Source organism: Maniola jurtina, chromosome 12 (assembly GCF_905333055.1).
Source record: "Maniola jurtina chromosome 12, ilManJurt1.1, whole genome shotgun sequence".
Taxonomy (NCBI): Eukaryota; Metazoa; Arthropoda; class Insecta; order Lepidoptera; family Nymphalidae; genus Maniola; species Maniola jurtina.
In genome coordinates this window covers 12,035,370-12,052,513 of record NC_060040.1, presented here as the reverse complement: position 1 = coordinate 12,052,513, position 17,144 = coordinate 12,035,370, and the positions used below count along the sequence as shown (strand labels likewise).

Genomic DNA, 17,144 nt, shown 5'->3' with positions numbered 1-17,144 from the left:
ACAAGAAAATTCTATAAAATAATAGCAGGTTTTGAAACGTGAGAGACGTCGAACACGAAATCAGCTTTTCTCTTTGAATGTACCTATATTTTCTTCTTTAGCCTTCTTTCGTCGTGGAGATTTAAAAATAGTAAACAACAATACTTGAAAATAATTTACGGTAACACATCGGTTTTTATATTATGTACCTACTCTAATATTCGTTGCTCATTATTTAATCATCAGCATCACTACGTACATAGTTTAAAATAAGTACCTAACTATAATTCTTGTGAAAAATCATTACCGGTTGTTGGTACCTAGACCTATCCACCTATTTCTATTCGTATTAAATAGGTTAAAATAAAAAAAGGTAAAGTATTTAATGCGGTCGTAACAATAACATTATTTTCACGTAGCGTCATCACAAGTCACAATGTTAAGCCTATTTACAGCAAATCGACATGCAAAAAACCTTTAAAAAAACAACCACAGATACGTTACGAGACGATAGCATGTTGATATATAAAAAGAAATCATTGAATCTACGTCCAGTTCTGTTTACATTCGCGCATGGTCGCCCGCATGACCATGACTTTGAAATATATTTTAGTTTTGATAGCTCTGACCGGTGCAAATGTCAACTGCAAATCAACATGTATGTTCTGATAACACTGTTAATTAGTTAATTATTTGTATTAAATAGTGTGCATGTTCTTTCTCTGCCAATTACTATAGGTTGTGACATAGTGCAGGGTTTAAAATTTATTTGAATTTCGAATGTTTGTTTGAAAAGTTTTAAGTTTGTGTACTTATTTTTTTTTAAATTTTGTGTGTAGGGGTGGCTGTTCTTAAATCAATGGTTTAATACATAGATATTTATGTATGTAAACAGGTAGATATTTACATGTTCCATTTATAAATGCATATTCTCATAGCGACTATATTAAAAAAAACACAAAATAATATAAGTTTGCGTTTGCCAGTCAATCATTTGCCTTGTAAAAATAATTGTGAGAACCATAAAAAAATTGCGAGGTGCAACCAGAACGCTAGCAAAAACGAAAACAGGTAGTATTGATAATTACTGATAAGGTACCACAAAAAAAAAACGCAAAAAATTTAAAAAATCCTCAAATTTTTAAAAGTTCATAATATATTGCAAATAAAATATTTGACTGATTTTAGAGGTTAACGAACGTTACGTAAATAGGCCACTCGGAGTCAATGCCGCGTCGTAGGTGGGGCATTGACCCGAGTTTTGCACGCTATACATTGCGGGTTTGAAAAATACTAAACAAACTATTGATATATTAATTGAAAACTACAAAATAAGGCGAATGGTTATTGGCAATGGATTGTGTTTAGGTAGTATAATAACCCTAACTAACTTTCTTTCTGGTTACACCTTGTATTTACAGACCGGTCATTATTCATAGTGCCGCACTTCTGAAGTTGCCCGAAACATATTAATATTGTCTACACGTGAAGGATTGAACACCCTACCTTCTATACCTACCAAAGCGGGCACACGGCCCTTATACTTACTGTACTTACGTATTTTCTGGTTTCCAGACAAAATATGCGTGCCGTCGGAGTACATGACGGCATGCGAGGAGATGCTCCAAGTGGACACGAAGAGCAAGGCTGCATTGGAATGTATCCCGGCAAGAGACAGGTAAGAAAATATCTTAATCTAATAATCATCTAATCTTAACCTACGATATCCTAATCGCCTGATGGTGAAATATCACAGGCTTGAGAAAGCCTCGCGAACAGTGTTTGGCATGGGTCCCGAGTAGGGATGTTATGGATATATAATTTCGGATCCGGATATGGATATGGATATTGGTAAAAAATAATATCGGTTTCGGTTACGGTTATGGATATTAAATTATTTCGGATTATCCGATAGTTTCGGTTACGGATATTAATTTTTTAAGGAACTGTAAAATCTGAACTGATGAAGGTGTCGCATTCCAGCGGAGTGCACAGTTAATTCGTACGAGTGTAGTATTTAGTTAGACTCCGCCCTATCCGAAACTATCCAAAACTTTTATTACGGATTCAGTTACGGTTACGGATATTTTTTTATTTCGGATATCCGATAGTTTCGGTTACGGATATGGATATCCATAACAACACTAGTCCCGAGGTATATAATCGGATCCGCCACGTCATAAAAAATGCGCAAAACACGCAAAACATTGACATTTTTAAACGAAAAATGAAAAGCTGGCTTGTCGAGGAGTCTTTCTATAGTTATAATGAATTCCTACTTAGAAAGATTGAAGACAAAATGATTATTATTAATATTTAATATTGTATCTTATTCTATATTTTTAAGAAAAATTATTGTGACATTTTGTTATAAAAAAATAATTTGAATTATTGGATTGACGTATAATGTACTTATATTATCAAGAATAAAATATGACTATGACTATGACTATGACCATCCCTCGTAAGACTTGAGAGCGGTAATAGCTTAGTGGATAGAACGTCGGCCTTGTATTCAGGAGGTCGAGGGTTCGATCACGCATATCTAACTTTACGGAGTTATGTGCGTTTTAAGAAATTAAATATCACTTGCTTTAACGGTGAAGGGAAACATCGTTAAAGCCGGAAACACACTTCACTCCACACGACTAGTTAAGGCAAATTGTAGTAGTTTGACCAAAATTACACCACAAATTAAAATAGGTAACTCTACATAGCTACTCGACACAAAATTCTTGTTCTAGTAGGTAGGTAACATAACGGCTTCGGTCATGGCTTTTTAATACCCTAACGCCGCTGATGTGATAAGTCTTGTGCATTGAAATTCAGTAGTCATTGCTCTGCTACTATTTTATTACAAAACTAGCTGATGCCCGCGACTTCGTTCGCGTGGATGTAGGGTTTTTAAAAATCCTGTGTGAACTCTTTAATTTTCCATGATATAAGGTATCCTATGTGCTAATCCAGGGTATAATCTATCTCTATTCTAAATTTCAGCCAAATCCGTTCAGTAGTTTTTGCGTGAAGGGGTAACAAACATACACACACACATACAAACTTTCCCCTTTATAATATTAGTGTAATAGTGTGATCTTTAGAATTTTACAAAATGCTTGCAAACATGACCTAAACATTGAAGATGGCAATAGAACTTTATTCGCTACGAAGCTTCTAATTAAATTAAAACTCTCCAGTCTCGTATTACACTTAACTTATTTATAACAAACTGGACCTCGCCTGTCCTTTATTCAGAAGTCTACGTCCAACTTTTATTTAGCGCACTAGAGCTGTAATCCTCAAACACAATTTATCAATGTGACATTGCGATCTCCCTAATTGCATCCCTGTCCCGGTTGTGACAAGCCTTGTTCATTGCAATAATCCATTAGTCGTTGTGCTGCTACTGTTTTATTGCAGAATTTCCATCGCGAAAAACTTTTCAATTTTGCATAATGCTGTTCCCAGAGCGTTACTTCCTACTTATCAATATTCACATAATGTAAAAAGTCTTGTCCTGACTGACTGACCTTATCAAACGTGCAGCCCAAACTGCTGGAGTTAGACTAGAGTTAGTTTAGATATTTCATTGTCCGTCCATCATTTTAAGTTATGTATATCCATGAAAATTGGTATTTGAGCCCTTGGTTTAAAATGAAGAATTAAAAAGATTTCCAGGTTTTTTTTTAATTTCACTACCTTGCACCTCCCGGTTTTCAATTGTAATATAGAGTACCTATAATAAAATAGGAAGGCAGCCTATTGTTTTAAAACATAAGGATCTTATTCCTCTGATCCGATGGATATTGGGGTCTCAAGAATGGCAATCCAATAGTTTGAAACGAAAAGCGCAGCGTTGGGAAATTGCCCAGTATGTGGACAGACGACATCTGCCGCTGGATTCAGGCGGCGCAAAAACGTGATGTGTGGTAGTCCCTACAAGTCATCATGTCCAGCAGTGGGCAAATCATGTAGGTTGATGAAGACGACTACCCAAAATATTCTACATAGGCTCTGCTCTATTCCAACTTGTTTGCTCACGTACCTATTATTTGTTTTCAACTCAAATTATTCGCATAGCATTGAAGTGTTTGGTAACACAATTTGTCAAAGCGACATTTACTGGGAGCCCGCTAATTGCATTGGTGTCGGATTTGACGGGCATTGTTCATTTGGATAATTACCTACTTCCATTAGCTACATCCTCTGCAGTTAACTTTGTACAGAGAAAGCCCCATACAGTCATCACGGGTAGGTAGGCAGTCAATTTTATGGTATAAAAGACTTATGGAGGTGCAGTATACAGTATGATTCTACCACTTACCTACTCCCATGACACAATTAATCTAGTCTCTATCGGCCAAAATTAATAACTTATCTATCTGTAATCTGTCAATAAGTTGCTTAATTACTTATCGACAGATTAAAGATAGATTGATTATTATTAATTTCGGCCGTATATCTATACTAACCAGTACCAACGTCAATAAACCAGCAAAAACCTGTGATAAGTAGGAAAGTATCTAACTTAACTAGCCTCTATTCCTGCTATTTTGCTCTAAAATAGCAGGAATAACAATAAAACCGGCCAAGTGCAAGACAGACTCGCGCACCGAGGGTTCCGTACTCGGGTAATTTTTACGACATTTTGCACGATAAATCAAAAACTATTATGCATAAAAATAAAGGTTTTCTTGACAGACACAACGGACGGACGGACGGACGGACCGTTTTTTTTCTTATGAGGTACGGAACCCTAAAAAGAACAAACTAAAAATGCGCACAATGTTGTTTAGTATTACAGAATACGAAAATAAAATTAACATGTGAGAAACTGGCACTGTTTCATTTAAAAATTGCAAATTATGACAAAAATCGTATAAAAATTTAAAATAATTAAAAAAACATCTTCGACCACCACGTCAGAGGAAGCGGCCGACTCCTGTCATACCAACAAGATGTAAAAAAATCAGCCTATCTGCATCATTTTTTTTGAAAGAGCCACCCCTATCTGCGTCCTATCTGTGTATTAGAGAAATCTCGCTTGAAGTTTTCCATTCGGCATCCGCTACCAAACATTAAACATTCTAGCTATTAGGAATTCAAAAGAACTGATATTTTTCTTTCAAAAACAAAACAATAACGGGTAAAGGAATATGCGCGAATAATAACGTTACGGGCATTACCAGAAACAAAGCCAATTCCTATAACATCTGTATTCACTACCAAGTACCTACGTCATACGTGCTGAGAATTTCAGTCCTCAAAACCTAAGACCACGTAGAGCCTATTCATTTTCTTCTAAATCGCCTTTATTTTGTGAGCAATAAGGACTATCTACGGTATGTTAGAGTGAGTTTTAAAGAGTGCGCTCTTTAACTGTATAGTCCTTATCCGATGAGATGAAAACTAAAATTATTTCTCTTTTTTTCTTTTGATGAATCTGTGTCTACAAATCCGCACTTGGCCAGCGTGGGAGACTACGCCTTGAAACTGAACACCCTGTAATGCATTTTATATTTATACTAGGTGATACCCGCGATGATTTAGGCTTTTTTGATCCGCGGGAACTCTTCATTTTCCGGGATAAAAAGTGGGGTATAAGGCAACACACACTTTTGTTTTTAAGTATAATATTAGTATGATGTTATAGTACTTACTGGGACACCAATAACGGTAAAGAATAAATTCTCTTTTTTCTTCAAATCTGTCCTCAGAGGATCCGAATTTGTAGATTAATTTGATCCAAGTAGATTGAATCTATGAAGGCTTTCGCGTAGGTAGATAAATCGATTTTCTTAGATACGTGCCTACTGTGTCTGTGATTAATGACTAAAGTGGAGACGATAAATGCTTTGAAAAAAGGAGCTATCGGTTTTCTAAAGAAAAGAAAGTCTCCAACCTTCAGAAAATGACATATAAGCTTTCTTACCTTCATCGTCATTATGATCAACCCATCGCCGCGCCGGCCCACTACTAAGAACGGGTCTCTGCTCAGCATGAAAAGGGTTTAGGTCACAGTCCACCACGCTGGCTAAATGCGGATTGGCTTCACACTCCTTGGATAACATTATGGGGAACTCTCAGGCATCAGGTTTCCCCACGATATTTTCTTTCGCCATTAAAGCAAGGGATAGGTATTTAATTGCTAATGCACTGACTTCAAAAAATTACTGGTGTGTGCCCGGGCTCAAATCCCGATCACCCCGAAGAGGAGTCCAACGTCTTAACCACTAGGATATCACCGCTTTTATATAACCGAATTCAAAAGTTCGATGTACTAGACACAACCAATTCAAATATCCTTGAAGAGCCACAACAATAAATTCAATTGTCGATTCCGTCGAATAGAAGACGCCTCCTCAGCCTCACTAGTAAATGCCGAATCTATTTTAAGATGTTGTTTGAAGTCCTTTGAGCTTGAGTTTGGGTATTTTGCAAGTCAGATAGTCGAATTGTAATTTTGCGAACAATTTGGCTTGGAAATGTTTTTCCTAGAAGGCTGCTATCCAAATAGGTAGCTAAAAATAAATTGGTAAAGTATCAGCGTTGTAATTGTAATGCCCCATCTTCCATTCCACTGAACTTTTTCATTCTGAGAGAAGAGCCGTGCTCGGTAGTGAGCCAGCGATGGATTTTGATGATGATGAGTCACACATCTGCACATAAGTCTCTTTAACAGGAGAGAAACTTTTAGGCAGATTAAATCCACGTTTTGGCTCAACGTAACTGTTACTCTCTTTGTGTAAGGTGGCTAATGTGAAAAGCCCTTCCGGCTTCCGTGTTTTCCGCCACGTACAATGTAAAATCAAGGCAAGAGTGAATAGTCATCTTCTAGGCAAGTGCGCTCCAACTTAGACCTCATCGTTGCTTTTTGTTAGGCATGATTAACGTCAAGTGCAAGCCTATCTAGCATTTAAAAAAAAAAAAACAGAATTCTGTAGCGAGGATGACCATTGGTGATAGTAAATTTTCCGAGTCATTCTTCCCATCTTCTTCACGTTGTTCTATCTGAAAAACTAAAAAGACATATTTTAATTTATAAAATGAGCACCATAAGCAAGAAAAAGACGCTTTTACGTCCAACTCAAAGCAGATAAGTAGATAATGGAATTCCAAGCAGGTACAAAGGTGTACCTACTTGGAATTATAAGTTGTGATCCAAACCCCTTTGATAGAAACTTGTACAAGACTTTTGGCTTAAATTCTAAGACGAAGGAATAACTAAGTACAAACTGCAAAGTACGAATAGGTAAACTCAGTTAATTTTGTCTAACTTGTTTCAGGGTGGAATGCTTAACGTTCGTGCAGCAGCGACAGGCAGACCTGGTGCCTGTAGACCCTGAGGATATGTACGTGGCATCCAAGATTCCCAACCAGGACTTCGTGGTCTTCCAGGAGTACAGGACTGATGAGGAGCCTGATGGTAAGTGATGGGTTTTTTACCTTTCTTGATGGTGGAGTATATTTCACAGGTTTATTCTGCTAAGTCGGGATATCTTAAGAAGTGAGAAGGTTTCGTTCCTATCTTTATTCTTTCTTCAATGGTCGGCTTCTTTTCCTCTCGTATACACTTCTGTCATGAAATATCATGATAGGCATCTTTTTGCGTCCACTGCTGAACATAGGCCTTCCCAAGAGCGCGCCACCACTGACCACACACGATCCTCCGCTTTCCTCATCCACCCACTTCCCACTATCTTCTTAAGGTCGTCAGTCCAGCGGGTCGGAGGTCGTCCCACACTGCGCTTGCTGATTCACGGTCTCCACTCCAGAACACGTCTGCCCCAACGGCCATCAGTTCTGTGCCAGACCACTCTTCTTCACGAGCGACCCTATAACTTACACCTTTACCTTTTCTATATATTGCCATGAGACTTCCAATGGCATCTATTAACTTTTGGATATACTACAATATTAGGTGATGGAAAGTGAATTCCTTGATTGAGTTTGAGAGCCAATAAATTAGGTCAATTTATGTAAATTAGTTACTGTTACGTAATGTTACGTAGTTAGGTTGAAACAAAAACCTATGGAGTAGCCGCAGCAAGTTTCATAACATACCCAAACAAGTTGGAAACTTAGATAGGTGAATTCATATGCACGAGAGTATTAAATTATACGAATGGATATAACATGCAGCGAGACGGGGAAACTTGGTGGAACTTGTTTGACTAATAGATTGGAATTAATTTAATAGAATGTACCTGTGTGATAATACGTGATCTGATTAAATTAGATCGAAAGCCCGAGCGTACGAGTATTTACCGCAAATCTTTGAATTTAAAAACCTCAAAATGTAACTATCTTAAATAATAATTATCTAGGAGTAGTTACACGCAAATTAAAGAAACTTTCCTAAATTATCTTTTGGGTCAACGTTCTATTCTAGGTACACCAAATACCAAAATTTCAGGTTTGTAACTCATTTCGTCTACAAGCCAAGCCAGAGACCTGTGACACGGGGATAGACAGACAGACAGTTTGTGAGTGACATTAATACGGAACCCTAAAAAGGTAGGTAGGGCAATCACATGTGCCAAATTATAATTCGATATCACAACATTGTTGTTCATTAAACTTTACGGGGACGGTTATCAAAGGTCAAGACAACACTTCGACAACTTTCAACATTACCAGAGTGAACGACATTACTTTCAGGTTACGTAACTTTAATTGGAGAAAGTCTACTGATGTCACAGCTTTTTTCTGATAGAGCGAGTGCTTATCGGTCAATACACTTTTTATCTGCCACTCGGATGAGTGCATTTTTAGGGTTCCGTATACTACTACTACTATTACTAAGGTTGAAATGTATAGAGCGTAGGTACTTTGACTTTGCTTAGACTAAGTTTCAGTTAAAACGAGACAGATTCATGCCAGCGGTATAACGCTGTCTCGTTTTAACAGTGTCTTAAGTCTGAGCAAAGTCAAAGTGCCCTCTACTCAGCCTAAGCTACCGCTGTCCGTCCGTCTGTCTATCAGTGGGCTGTACCTATCTCATAAACTGTAATAGGTACAGAGTTGAAATTTTCACAGAGTGTGTAATTTTTATTCCGCTTTAACAACAAATAATAAAAAATTCAAAATGGCCGCTATGCAAATTAAAAAAGAACAGTGCTGGTGCTGTGCTATATCTTGTACGATGTACAGAAAGAACCCTTCGTGTGAGAGTCTAACTCGCACTTGTCCGGTTTGATAAATTTATTCACAGAATAATATTTAATTTTATAGACACTCCAAATATTTTGGGCGTATTTTGACGAGACGTCTTGATATTGATGAATAAATCGATTTTTATACAAGTGTAAATAAAAAATTTATAACACTCCCGACAAGTGAAGGTTACAGTAACTAGAAAAGAGCTGATAACTTTCAAACGCCTGAACTGATTTTCTTGGATTATAGCTAAGAACACTCTCGATCAAGCCACCTTTCAAACAAACTAAATTAAAATCGGTTCATTAGGTTAGGAGCTACGATGCCACTGACAGATACACACATACACAGATACACACGTCAAACTTATAACACCCCTCTTTTTGGGTCGGGAATTAAAAATAATGTCTTTCCTGGGTAAAATTAGCCTATTATAAATGTCCGTTTCCGGGATGCAAGCACATGCAAGCTATCTCTGTACCAAGTTTCGTTGAAATCGTTTTAACGAATGTGCCGTGAAAAGGTAACAGACAGACAGACACGCGTTTATTATATTCTGTCGGCATGATAATATTATGATAGGTACATTATGGAAATTTATTCCAATGTAAACTAAAATGTGTAGGTACTTATTATTATTCATGTATCTACTATTTACCAACAAGTTGAAACAATTCAGTAGAATACAAACTAAACTAAATTAGCAACTGGTCTGAAAGTGCCATCATTCTCACAATGTTTCCTTTTACAAGGTTTGAAAACCAAATTAGTTTAGAATTGTGTTTTGTAGTAGTGTTTATTTGTTAAACGAAAATACAAATAGACTTGGAAATAAAGGTGCGCTTACACGGGCCATTATAATTACTTAATTCTAGGCAATTTAGTCAATTATAACGTCACGACCACATGAAGCAATTTACTGCAATACCTACCTGAAAACAGCAATGTTGCTCCATAGCGCCAATTCGTATTGAGGGGCATGAAGTAACATGGATCAATATAGAACAACTAGGCAATACATTCATACACTAGCAATCCATTCAATAGTAGTCGCTAGCAATGGACGCGGTTTTACTTGTAGTGCTTTTATTATCATGAGTTTAAAACGGAAAAAAGAGAACGGAATATATTATGGAGCAATTAGAAATAATATTGCTGAAACAATTGCAACTTATTATCGAAATTGCTGCATATTGCTCCAGACTGATCCATACGAGTTGCCGAGCAATAATTGCTTAAAAAATTGCTCATGTAAGTGCACCTTTGGAGAAAATAGCTACATCGGAGAGAACAATTTATAGGTATAATCCGGGAAATAGGAAAAAGGATAAATCAAGCTTATCGACGAAACATAACTGACATTAATGGAGGTTGCGACGGGAAACTGCCTGAGGAGGCTAATGTAGTTGTATTGTATCTATGGATAATACAATTTCTCCTATTTCACCACCCCTTTAGCTTTGATCCTGAATGGGGTCAGACTGAAAATTAATAATTTAAATAATTAAAATAACTTAATTGTGGTACCTACTGATACTGTGGTGGTGAAGAGCCGTCGGTTGTGACTGTAACGAATGTATACGCTATACAGAATGAAACCAGAACGCTAGCAAAATTTTAGCGTTATAATCATACTACGTTAACACAATCCAATGCCAATAACCATTTGCCTTAACTTGTAGTTTTAGTTATTTAATATTTTTCGAACCCGCAATGTACATCGTGCAAAACTCGAAAAATGCAATGCGTGGAAAAATATCCCACCTACAACGCGGTATTGACTTCGAGTGACCTATTTACGAAACCTTTGTTGACCTCTAGCGTCAGTCAGATGTTTTATTTGCGATATATTGTGAACTTTCAAAAAATAGGGGATTTACAAAAAAACTGTAATTTTTTTAATGGTACGAGTAGGTATCTTATTTGTAATTGTCAGTACTATCACCTGTCTTCGTTTTTGCTAGCGTTCTGGTTACACCCTGTATTTACGCCGAGCGAAGCCGCTAGCGGTCGCTAGTATAAATATGGTTACTTGTTAACTGTAGAAAGCATAATAATCTTTTTTTTTACAGCGGAATTCCGTTATGAAGCGGTCATAGTTATACACAAGGATCTCCCCATCAACAACCTGGACCAGCTCAAGGGTTTGAAGTCTTGTCATACCGGCGTCAACAGAAATGTTGGTTACAAAGTGAGTACTTACATAGGTATTCGTAATATCTGAAACTTTTCAATAGCAAACCTATAGTACAGAAAAACTGAGGGTCGATTTCCGAAAACCTGCATCAATCATTAACCGCGAAATTCAAATTTAATTTGGTTTTTCGCAATTTGTAAACTAATACGACAACGTCGGCTTATGGCATTTTAATTGCGCCAATGGCAGCATCATCCTCACAGGTTTTATATAAAAATCTTTGCTTGAAAGAGTCCAGTTTAAGAAATTAGCTCTAGTATCGACTTATTTGTGAGATATAGTCGATACTATAGAAGCAGGCGAAAAAAAAACTTATTCTCTTTGTCCATTCCAAAATCAATATAGGTTCATTGAGATATCTGATATAAGTTAGACAATGAAGGTCGAAACTTTACCACAAATTATACGAACACTCAGGCCGAATATCGAATTTCTCTATTGTATTTTCGTCGCTTTCCCTCGAACCCAACCTTTTGCCTAAAACTATTTCAATTACAAGTTGAAAACCTGTTATTCCCACAAACTTCTATTTTATTTAGCTGTACCTACCTACACCAAATATTATCTATTTCAGCTAAGTAGTAGGTATCTATTTAAAGCTCGCTTGTCAATGTAATGTAAATATACTATAAAGCTACAAATTAAGTTATCAGAAATGCTCGTCTTTATTCAATTCCACTCATATTCCACTATGTTTGAATGTAGGTAGGTACTTATCTATACTAATAAATAAAATTGGAGTGTCTGTCTGTAATTTCGAAATAACTACCGCATATTAAAGTCATATGGCTATTTGAACGATACTATAACTGAATCACACGTTTTTAAAATTTTTGTCTGTCTGTCGGTCTGTCTGCCTGTCTGTCTGTCTGTCTGTCTGTCTGTTTGAAAAGGCTAATCTTGGGAACGGCTGAACCGATTTTGACGGGATTTTCACAGACAAGTAGAGAATTGACCAGGGAGTAACATAGGCTACTTTTTTAACCGACTTTCAAAAAGGGAGTTGTGTTTTCTACCTATGTACACCGAAATCTCCGAGATTTCTGAACCGATTTGCGTCATTTCTTTTTTAATCGATAGAGGAACTTTGCGACATTGTTTCATAAAAAATTTGGAGTCCAACTCCTCAATCCTGATGCTGCAGGGGATCTGACCAATCCACGCGGGCGAAGCTGCGGGCATCAGCTAGTTAAATATTATAACCAATGTAATAAAACTAAATTAGTAGAGATTCAAATGAAATAAACCTTGCTCCATCGCAATGTAAATAATGTGTCTGGTTTCTAAAATGCTCGAGAAATAAAAATGGCGAGGATTCTGCGAAACAAAAAATATAGCTTCTGAAATTTAATTTTGGCAACAAAAGAATATCTTCTGAATAATACTCCAATAAGACGGGCGATATAAAATCTTTTTTTAGGGATCTGTATCTCGAAAGGAAAAAAGGAACCCTTATAGGATCACTTTGTTGTCTGTCTGCCCGCCTGTCCGTCTGTAGTGTCTGTCAAGAAAATCTATAGGGTACTTATCTACTGTCCATTAACCAAGAATCATGAAATTCAGCAAATAGGTACCTGTCTTATAGTACAAGTAAAGTGAATTTGTGGAAACCTAGGTCAACGGGAAGTACCCTATAGGTTTCTTGACAGACAGACAGACAACAAAGTGATCCTATAAGGGTTCCGTTTTTCCTTTTGAGGTACGGAACCCCAAAAATTAAATTAATGCAGTGCAGTCCGTCATTAACTTACAGTGTTTTACATAAAAGTGTTAGGTATACTTTGTACGATGGTACGGAACCCTACGTATGCAAGTCCGACTCGCATTTGACAGGTTTTTTTTTTATTATGTTGGAATTTTATCAGAGACAATATTGTACGCTATTACGAATTCTATAGACCGAGTGATTTGTTCTTGTTATTTCTTTTTTGCTTTGTCTCCCATAAGAGACCTTATAATATTATGACAAGTATATACATATTATTCCAAAAATAAAATCGTTAATAAAAATGGGGTTTCGCATCTCAAAAGTAGTATAATATGTATATTTTCTTCGAAACTTATTAGGAAAATGATGAAGGCACTAATAGAAAAGCAACACAAAAGTCCCTGTAAAGTGTAATGAATGACCGATTTTAGAGCAATGATGCCGTAAGAATGCCAAATTGCAGAAAATATACGTACTTGGTTATAGTTAGGCGCCGCACCGCAACGCAACGCATCGTGTGGCGAGTCTAACAAACATAATTTTCTACACCACAGATCCCGTTGACAATGCTGATGAAGCGATCTGTCTTCCCCAAGATGACGGACAGAACTATCTCCCCAAAGGAGAACGAACTTCGTGCGTTATCCACCTTCTTCAAGAAATCCTGTATTGTTGGAACATGGTCGCCGGATCCAAAGACTACCTCAGCTTGGAGTAAGTATTATTTGCATACCATCTTCAACGATCTCTCGAAAGCTGATCTGTCCAGTGTACACAATATGTCAACTCGGAAAGGGAACATCACCCTATCGCCTCGCCATCAACCAGGCATCAACTAGGCGTCAACCAGACGTCAACCAGGCGTCAACCAGGCGTCAACCTTATGTAAAAGCGGATCAGCAGCTCCGTACATCGACTCGGCTACGGCTAGGCGACGCGACCGCTTACCACAAAAACCATAACAAAGATTTTAACCATACCTGTTCCCATGAGGTCGTATTTCTTGTCAAGTTACCTGACGTGACATGGGCAAACGTCGTGATTGGACAGCTTCATAGTTAACGGGAGAGACATGTGGCCTTGGGGAATACGACCATAAAGAAATATTCGGTGTCACGTTTTGTACTTATAAAATTTGAAAATCTTAAAAGAAAATAAAAGCGTATAAAAATAAGTTGCCTTTGAACGAAAATAGAATTTAAGTAGGCATTATGAAAATAGCTGCCATAATAATAACGTCTTTCAAAGTTCAAACACGGATACTTTTACATCCCACTTTAGGAAGTTCCAAGGAGTACCAAAGACTTAGAAGTTGCAACAAGTATAAAATTATCAAGAAAAAATTCTCAATGTTCATAAAATGAGACACAACGTCAACTTTCGAGTGGACTTTTTGAGTAAGGGTCCTTATCATTAGAATAGGGCTTCGTTTTTACCCCTAGGTACGGGTACCCTAAAAAGGGATTAGTTTTATTATTCCTTTTTCTTTCAGCACAATTTATCAGAGAGAACTTAAGCCATAACTAAAAAGCATAAAAAGTTCGAAAACAAACATAAGTAATAACTAAAGAGGACAGGCAAGAATAATAAATTACAATTCTATTTAGTTAAGTAATTGTTCAAGGAACACGATTTATTAACAAGATGTCTGAATTCATTTAAACTTCAAGTCCCGTGGCCTCTTTCGTTCAAACTTCAAGTTCAAAGTCCCTCTAAAAGTCCAAACTAGAAAAGTTACATCAGCTCTCTGAAAAGTTTTAACTGAGATCTAGGAGTAACAAAAGATCTTAAATTGTGAACTAAACAACAACTAATAGGGTCGCTAGTTGACTAACTAGGTCTTTTAAACATTTTCATGAGAGAATTCTCTAAACGGGTTGTACCTACCTAACTTTATTTAGTTAGGTTAGTCTTAGTTAGTTATCATGTTAGTTACTTAAAGAACAAGTGCAAATTAAAAAATAACACCCCCGACAAGTGAAGGTTACAGTAACTAGAAAAGACAAAGAAAAGAGCTGATAACTTTCCTGAACCGATTTTCTTGGATTATAGCTAAGAACACTCTCGATCAAGCCACCTTTCAAATAAAAAAAGTTAAATTTAAATCGGTTCATTAGTTTAGGAGCTACGATGCCACAGACACAAACGTCAAACTTATAACACCCCTCTTTTTTTGGATTTTTATGCCACGTCATTTTATAAAATTATAGTAATCATTGTATGCAATTTACATTTTACGCTTACCAAAAAATCACAAGCGAAAATCTCATAGCCCATAATAATAACTAACAAAAACAGGAATTGCGCAAATAAACAACATCAATTATCACGAAAGACAGCACAATTGAGAATTTATCGTAACTTTGGCAAGTAATTGTTCAAGAAGAAACGATTTATTATCAAAATGTCTGACGTAATTCATACTTTATCGCCTCTTCAAAACCCAAAAACTTGTACAGTCTTCATAAAGTTGGTATGAGCGAGAAAAGACGTAAAACTTGAAACAAGGCAACAGGTGGTATGACGTAATGATTTTCAAGAGGCTTTCTATTCTAAATACTATGCAAAACTAAGCAAAGCTTCAAATAGGAAAAGTACTGCACATAATAATTCATTGAGAGAATAGGGGATTTAGAAAATAATAATAAAGTAAGTAAAATATTCTTTATTGTACACCTTTAGGTACATAGAAAAGTATAACAAAAATAGATTTTTGTACAAAGGCGGCCTTATCGCTAAAACAGCGATCTCTTCCAGGCAACCTTAGAGGTAGAGGATATAATAAAAATTAAAGAAAGCAGAAAGGCGAAGGAGCAGTTTCATTTCAAGGGGTGTACTAATTAAATAATGTAAATACATGTATGTAATATGTATATGATAATAAAAATACAAAAGTAAATAAGAGAATAATAAACGACAGGTAAGAGGAATAAAAAGTAAAAATAAATAAATGAACACATCAAATTGAGGATAGATAAAATAGTAAAGTGAAATGGTGTAGTAAAAAAAAGTAGTAAGTTAAAAAAATTGTGTTTAAAACATTTTTCATGTCGACCCAATCTCGAAAATACTTTGGTAATAAAAATGTCTGCGGGCGACAACGAGCAATTGTTCGGCACGCCAGGATTTTAATTATCCTCACGTACACTAACTATAGCGAGATATAGCAAAGAGAGAAAATTTTCTACAAGTTTTTCAAGTTCTACAACAAAAAAACGGACAAGTGCGAGTCGAACTCGCACAAGAAGGGTTCCGTAGCAATGATTTTATTAGGCAGCTTTTCGGGGTATATTGGTTCATGTATCATATTCATAACAAGTGTAAATAAAAAATTTATAACACCCCCGACAAGTGAAGGTTACAGTAACTAGAAAAGAGCTGATAACTATCAAACGGCTGAACCGATTTTCTTGGATTATAGCTAAGAACACTCTTGATCAAGTTACCTTTCAAACAAAAAAACACTAAAATAAAATCGGTTCATTAGTTTAGGTGCTACGATGCCACAGGCAGATACACACGTCCAACTTATAACACCCCTCTTTTTGGGTCGGGGGTTAAAAATGGGTTCCGGCGTGCATTCACTTCATCCGCACGTAAAAATACACGCACCATTTTTTTTTTTTTTGACTAATTTAATACTTTTCTTACAGAGGCGCAATACAGTCAGCTGTGTGCATTGTGCGAGCATCCAGATATATGCGACTATCCGGACAATTACAGCGGTTATGATGGCGCTTTGCGGTGCCTGGCCCACAACGGCGGTGAGGTGGCCTTCACCAAGGTCATATATACCCGCAAGTTCTTCGGGGTATGTATTAGCAAAATTCTATTTTTCATCATCGTCATCATCATCTCAACTTATCGGTGCCCTAATATCGGTGCACTACGAAGAACGGGCCTCCTCTCAGAATAAAAAGGGTTAAGAAGGGCTATTTTTAACCCCCGTGTGACGTGTGTTTTGACGTGTGTATTTGTGTATCTGTCTGTGGTATCGTAGCTCCTGAACTAATCAGCCGATTTTAATTTAGTTTTTTTTGTTTGAAAGGTGGCTTTTGATCGAGAGTGTTCTTAGCTATAATCCAAGAAAATCGGTTCAGCCGT

General features: G+C 36.7%; 1 protein-coding gene across 3 annotated transcripts in view; it reads left to right on the top strand.

Annotated features, from left to right (window-relative positions):
* The first annotated feature begins 487 nt into the window (after positions 1–487).
* LOC123870298 (transferrin) overlaps positions 488–17,144 on the top strand; it is a 27,255-nt gene continuing 10,598 nt past the window's right edge. The window contains exons 1-6 of one of the 3 annotated variants that reach the window (XM_045913534.1): positions 488–637; positions 1,555–1,657; positions 7,263–7,402; positions 11,208–11,326; positions 13,595–13,754; positions 16,694–16,851. In XM_045913534.1, coding sequence (XP_045769490.1) covers positions 553–637; positions 1,555–1,657; positions 7,263–7,402; positions 11,208–11,326; positions 13,595–13,754; positions 16,694–16,851 — 765 coding nt within the window. In that variant the 5' untranslated portion in view covers positions 488–552. Of the gene's footprint in view, positions 638–765; positions 875–1,554; positions 1,658–7,262; positions 7,403–11,207; positions 11,327–13,594; positions 13,755–16,693; positions 16,852–17,144 lie in introns of those variants that run through there. The other 2 variants (XM_045913536.1, XM_045913537.1) reach the window with 2 other exon arrangements.